Genomic DNA, 6,814 nt, shown 5'->3' with positions numbered 1-6,814 from the left:
CCAAATTTCCACCTACACAAACAGCTGGGGGTTTTCTGCAGTTTGTTTCCACTACAGCTAGATGGTTGCATGTCAGCACTGCTGCTCTGTAGGTGGTATTCAATAAACTTACTGTCTGTGCAGATGGACCTCAGTTACTATGTGAACCTAAAGAATTCTAAGCTCCCTTTTAATTAGGGCAATGCACCAGGAATAACAGTTTAGAATTAAGGGGTTCTAACGATGCTGCAGGGAGGGCGCTGGTGACTCAGGCTTTGTTTTTGCAGTTGGAGGTTAAGCATACCCACTATCCCAGTGAATTACAGCCCCTTCCTGCCAAACGTGGCTGGCTTTGTAATTACGTGCAACATCACTCTCTTGGCAATGGGCCCTGCATAGATTTTACTCAGTTTTGTTCCCCCTCTCCTTGTACTGCTGTCAGGGAGGGTGATGGCAATTGTTTGTCATTGGCTGCTAGCACAGAGCAAAACATTGGTCTCAACACTATCTGCCTTGAAATCCAAGTAGCTAAACTGCAGGAGGCAACTGTTTTCTTCCTCCTAGGCAGGAAGCTAATAGTTTCCCCACAAATTGTACAGGAAGGCAGGCTGTGTGGTTTTTACTATTTATTCCACTTATGGTATTAAGACACCCTCACAAACGAGAGTTTGGAGCAGCTTGCTCAAAGCAGCCTTGGTCCATTTAGTTCATAATTACATATTTCAGTCAAACTGCAAAGTTTAGCTCATTCTACATAAGTACAGCCCACTCAGTAAAGTAATTCCATTCAGCACATTAAGCAGCCCGTAGCTTTCCACAGTGGTCATCTTCACCAAGCCGGAGTTACTTCTGGGTAAACAACTGTCATTGCCATTCTTTTTGGCTGACTTCATCCATCCATGGGTGAAGTTCCCATTCTTAGCAGAACATTGCCCCCATCTCTCCTGCTCTCCCAGCAGCAGCATTTTCCAGGTCTCTGGAGTACCACACTGCTACTAACTAGTTAGTCTTTTGCTGCTTCTTCTTAATTTCCCGTCAAAAGAAGGGCAGGTTTCTACCCTCTGAGATCAAGCTCTCAGCCCAAGGAAGCTGTACTTTTTGACAAGCTTTCTCTTCTGCTTTCACTCACGGAAGTCACCTCCCTCCTTAATTCAGGCAAGTAAAGACCTCCCCAGTTTTTCCTCCAGGGCAGGAGACCAAAGCTCCAGCTGAGTTTGTTGCTGCTGTGCTCAAGGCTTTTTGTGCCTATAAATTCCCTTCTGCAGATCAGTGAAGACATGTCTTGAAAGCAACTGTCTCTCTCTGGCAGGTTGGAAGCTGAAGGGGAAACAGAGAATGGCAGATCTAATTTCTCATTAAGCTTCAGAGGAGCAATGAGCACCAGCAGGATCCCATTATACCCCAAACATCCACCGGAAAGACCTTCTGTGGAGCAGGCTCTGATGGCAGCTAACTGTTTGTCCACCACGACAGGAGGCCCAGGCCGGGCTCGCTGATTGATCCCTGTTCACAGAGAGAAGACGAGAGGGTGTAACTGTAAACTGCATACAGAATAAACGCCTAAAAATGTAACATCTCTCCCCTGAGTTATGGAACAGAGCTGTCACTGCTTCAGATCTACCTTTCTCATGCATTGTACTCAAGTGGGTCTTATGCCAGCACACTGCAAGGAAACACTGTTCAGCTGCTGCATAAACCTTGATGTGTTGCTCCCAGCTCTGTATTCCTCATACGCTCACTCCTACTTACAGATCCTGCATCTGCAGTCTGCTTTAAATCAGCCTCCCAGGGGAAAATCCACCAACAACCACAAAGTGTTCCAATGAAAACACTCAGAGCAACCGCAAGAACAATCTCGTTTCTTCCTTTTTCCACTCCTTTCATTTTGTGAGACTGCTTCACAGTCATCTCAAAGCAATCAGTTCCTTGGGAAAGGGATGCTATTTTAGACACTGAACAAACCACAACGCTCACAAGGCTCTATGAATCAATGCACATAGTTACCACAAGAGTGTACGGTGCCTCTTTCTTCTGGACTTCTTCTGTGGCAGTTGAGGTGGAAGCCTCTGCAGAGCTTGGACCTGTCGGTGATGTATCGACAAATGTTTCATCCACGACTCGGAAGCGGATCTCCTCCCCAATGTCCATGTAAAGGTCATGGGCCCCTTCTTCTGTCTCGTATTCCCACACCCACACCTGCTCTGCTTCATCACTGGCCATGCCAAGGATTAAGGATGGAAACAATCAGTATTCTGCTTGACAGACCACCTTCTCACAGTGCTGAGAACAGACTTGATTCAAAGCCTTTTCACAGTTATTTATCAAACCACCATGTACTGTCCTGGGTCATCGTCTGCACAGTCCAGGACCCGTCTTCCTTCTGATTTTTCTGCTTCAAGGTGTACACTGCTGGGGTACCCACCCCCAAAAAAACCCAACAGAAAAGACCCCCAAACAAGCAAACTCCCTCAAACCCAAGATGACCTTGCCTGTCACACTGAAGTACATCAGACACACATGTATGTAGACATCACATGGTGTGGTAAAACCTGCATTCTATCTTCAGCAGCAGCCAAGACTGGAGGCAGGGATTACAACTTGGCTGTTCAGGGGACACTGCCATTCATTTCTATCAGCAGGCATAATGATCCTGCAAAACCTAATGAGCGTGAGGGCCTGTCTAGCTGTGATAACAGTCTGCGGGACTTGCCCGACACAAGGGCTTAGCTTCTGCCACTGAGCACCTTCATTGTTGCAGTGGTGAATGCCTGTTGGGCCAGCACTGCACAATCTTTTGAAATGAAGTAGTAAAGTTATCAAAGGTGATCAAAGGATACAACTTAGCTGGCTGCTGCAGGGATTCTGGTGGGATGACAATATCATCAAAGAATCCAATAGAAACTGCGGAGAAAAGAATTCGATTAAGACTGAAACAATTCTTTGCAAATGATGTTCCACAGTGATTCCTAAAATGCATTTCTAGACTCATTCCCTTCCTCTCTCAGGAAGGACATTGAGATTATGCAGGAATTATTCTTTGAGCCACAACACTCAATTTCCATTGGCAGCAAAGAAACCACCCGGCTGAAAGTACATACAGCAACAGAGGGCACAGTCTTTGTGCCTGCTGGGAAAGGAAAAGGTTGTTTGGAGCAGGAATGGAAATGAAAGCGTTCCAAGAAATGAGTCAGATGCTATAGAGGTCTGTGACAGAAAAGAGCTCAGAAATCACAGATGTAACACATTAAATAAAGACCAATATAAACTCAGAACAGTCTCCATCTCCCCTTAAGATTTCATGATGTTGAATTTTAGCAGAGAATGGACCATGCTCAAATTCAGCAACAAATGCAGCCAAGGTAATCTCATTGCCCTAATTTAACAACTGAGCAGAGGAGCTTGTTTGCATGGAAGACTTCTTCAAGAAAGGAAAGCAACTCATCAATTATGTATTCCATGACTCTGGCAGCACTTTGTGCTCACAAAGACATTTCCCTTCCATGTTTTCAGGTATAGGAAATGATTGTGAATTTGCACAGAAATACGGGAAAAATACATCAGACCAACACAAGCCGATACTTCCACTTTGAAAAACACAAGTTCTGTTAACTGAAGCGCGAAAATTAATCCAGTCTATGCTCCAGATGGGCTTGCCTGTTCTTCTTGGGCACGCATGTGACTGACAAAAGGAAAGGGGAGTGCAGACAAAAGCATCAAGGGCGGGGAAAGCTGCCAGGCTCAAACTACCAACCACACTCAGCTCAGAGCAGTGCGAGGGGCCAGCGATAGCCTTTACCCAGCCTACAGACAGCATCATTCCACCTGAAATCAGTGTTTCAGTAGACCCAAAAGCCCTGCAGCTCACGTGTCCCTAATGTCAGAAGTTGTGGCTTACCGTGGACGCCGTCCTGGCTGCAACTTTTAATCTGTCCAATCAGGATCTCATCCAGGAAGGGATGGAAGACCACATAGCGGAAATGCACTTAAAAGAAAACACATCATTACTATTATTTCCATGTGAGTGAACTGCGCTCCTTCCACAGGATGGCAGCCATTAAAACAAAATCCCACATCCTATATGGCCCCTAAGACACTTAGCCAGTTTCTTTCACAATTTCTTTACAGAAATTAGATAGAAAAATGGGAATAAGAGTTCTGATTCCTAACTGGTTTGTTTGAGTTCTGACAGCAGCTGAGCAGCAGTGTCCTGTTCTGAGCTCTTCAGTCTTGCAAGAGTCAAAGTTCACAGAATGAAAGTGTAAGCTCAAAAGCATGGAGCAGGGCCTCTGCTTAAGTCATGACAGGAGCATTCCTGCACAGTGCTTCAAGGCCAAAAGTATCAGTTGAAATTATACCTTCTTGCAATACTTCTGCCTTTTATCTTCTTTCAGTTCAAGGAGTGATTCAAAGTTAGGAAGCTGAATGGAGATTAAAGCAATCAGGAAAGCCTGTATTAGAGAAGTTTTTATTTGCTGAAATTGAGACAAGGGGAGCCACATACAGTCAGTCCAGTTTCCTTCCAACAGGAAACATTTCATGTACTCAACCTATGCTTCCACACTGTAAACTGAAAATAGAAAAATGCATCTCTTACCAGTTTAAAAAAAACCCTAATTTTAACTTAAAAAAAAAAAGAAATTTGCTTTTATGCATTTACTTCCAGATTTTAGTCAGATTTACCAAGAGTCGAAGTAAAGAAATTACTAATTTTTAAAAAAAAAAAAAAACACTAGAAATGTATGCTGAACCAGAACTGTCTAAGTTTCAACAAAAATGTCACAGAACTTCCAGCTAGGACACGAGCATCAAATGCTGTGCAAATATTATATGTAGAAACAGGTTTCAACATTCTAGCTAGGGAAAATAAGCTTCAAAAAGAAAAAATACTAGAGGAACGGAAAACAATTATTGCAACTTATTTCTACGTGAAGATTTTCAATAATTTTCAATTAAATTACCTCCTTCCTAACCCCACACCTATGGCTCTGATTGTAGAACAGAGATGAACTGCAGAAGGCAAGCAAGGAGTGGCTTTTCAAAGCCATATTTGTACCCAAAAACTGCAAAGAAAAGAAAATACTTTCATCATGTTCGTCTTGCCCTCCTAACAGGAATGGAGTTAAGGCTGTGAACTCAAGGTTGTTACTCTCCCTAACAACTGAACTCAGCATACATTTCCAGATCATTACTTAACCTTCTGCAACACTATATAACTGAGAACAAGCACAGACCTTTGGTATGTGATGCACCATCCCCAGGAAATATGTATGAATCTTCCAGCTTTGTGATATCATACAGACAGATGCAGAGCCCCACATTGTACACGACCTGCTCAAAGAAAAAAACAATTTGAAAGCAGTAAATCAACCCACCAGGTTAAATCAAGCAAACTATCAAATTTATACATTATGCACACCTTTTCAAAAGGTAGCAACAGAAGGGTGGCGAGATGGGAAGGAGGGTGTTTTGGTGCACTGCCTTCAACAGCCCCAGCATTGCAGGGGAACTCCAGTTCAAGTATTATGGGAGCACGTGTTTTCACTGGAACTCCAGTTCAAGTATTATGGGAGCACGTGTTTTCACTGGCACTGGAAAGAGCACTGCTACAGAGACCCTTGGGGAACTTGTCAGTGGTGAGAAGAACTTGATCTGCCAAGACAGTAAACAGCTCCCTACAGACATCATTCACCAGCCCCACAGCTTGTCCAAAGGCTTAACATACTTTTTGTTGGAGTTACACTGTCAAAAGTCTCTAGGTTTGACTTTGTCTTAAATTATATTAGCTATGAGGAGACACAAGGCAAATTCTTGGTTTCTCTACTACTTCTGAGACAGCTTCACTCCTACAAAATTTGAGGCACCTACCCAGCCATCAATGGATGAGGGAAGGTTTTTGCTTTCACAACACCCCATCCCTTCAGATTGCTCTTTTGAGCTACTTTCACATTCACAAGTACATTTTGAGTTTTGTCCCTGCTTTGTGTTGAAAGCCATGTGCTAATCAGTCCCAAGGCTGCACAGGCAAACTGACCTCCTGGTCTACCACAGAACACTTGTTATATTCTGAAGACCAGCTTCTTACTACCACACTGTATTTCAATTACTAACCACAGACCAAATCGGCTACTATTTATATAGTCCGCTTGTTTGTTTGTTTTTTTTTCTGATTCCTCACTGGCTGGATTAGTTTGCACCTGGTTTTCAGGCTGCATTTCAGATTGCTCCGCTATACACAACCCAGCAGTTGCTCTCACTTCTTTTCCATGTTTCTCTGCCCCATCTGGCAACTCAGTACCTTCCCATCACAGCATCAGCCATTAGAAAAATGTCCCCTTTGAGATGGCACGTGGCTGTCTCTTTGTTTACAGTCGCTGGGCATGGCCTTCCCACCTGAACTACTCTGACACCTCAGCCGCCGTCTCACTGGGCACAAGTGAAAGGAAGAAACGCTCGGGGATGTTACAATGCCTCCATCAACCAATACGTGACCCACGCTTTACCTTATTGGCCAATTTCTTGTTTAGCTCTTCAGCAATAGATTCGTTCAGTTTCCTTTCAAACTGCCAGGGAGGAATTCTGACAGTGTCAGTCATCTCCACCAGGACAAACATGGTGGCGGAGGAGGGGGCGAGGAGACACCAACAGCCTCGGGAACCGGAGCGCTGCGAGGACAACCGAGGCGGGCCCGGGAAGCCACCCCCCCGTGTCGCACGGAGCCCGGCGGGGCGGTATCCCGGCTGTCCCAGCGGGAAGGGGCCGGGAGCGGGCGGGACGGCGGGATCACCCCTCACCCGCCTGCCGCACGCGGAGCCCGTCGCGCGCCACGGCCGCGCGC

The 6,814-nt window shown here is 45.0% G+C and overlaps 1 protein-coding gene across 1 annotated transcript; it reads right to left on the bottom strand.

Annotated features, from left to right (window-relative positions):
• Nucleotides 1-590: 590 nt before the first annotated feature.
• On the bottom strand, nt 591-6,814 carry POLR3H (RNA polymerase III subunit H). The gene is made up of 6 exons (XM_051784263.1): nt 6,480-6,814; nt 5,211-5,307; nt 3,875-3,961; nt 2,817-2,880; nt 1,984-2,191; nt 591-1,482 (listed from the first exon to the last, which is right to left on the bottom strand). Exons 1-6 carry the CDS (start codon nt 6,588-6,590, stop codon nt 1,429-1,431), a joined length of 621 nt encoding a protein of 206 aa, XP_051640223.1. The 5' UTR covers nt 6,591-6,814; the 3' UTR covers nt 591-1,428.

This window comes from Manacus candei, unplaced genomic scaffold, assembly GCF_025592945.1.
Source record: "Manacus candei isolate 608988 ecotype Guabito, Panama unplaced genomic scaffold, ASM2559294v1 h1tg000018l, whole genome shotgun sequence".
Classification (NCBI taxonomy): Eukaryota; Metazoa; Chordata; class Aves; order Passeriformes; family Pipridae; genus Manacus; species Manacus candei.
This window is presented reverse-complemented; position numbering and strand designations above follow the sequence as displayed.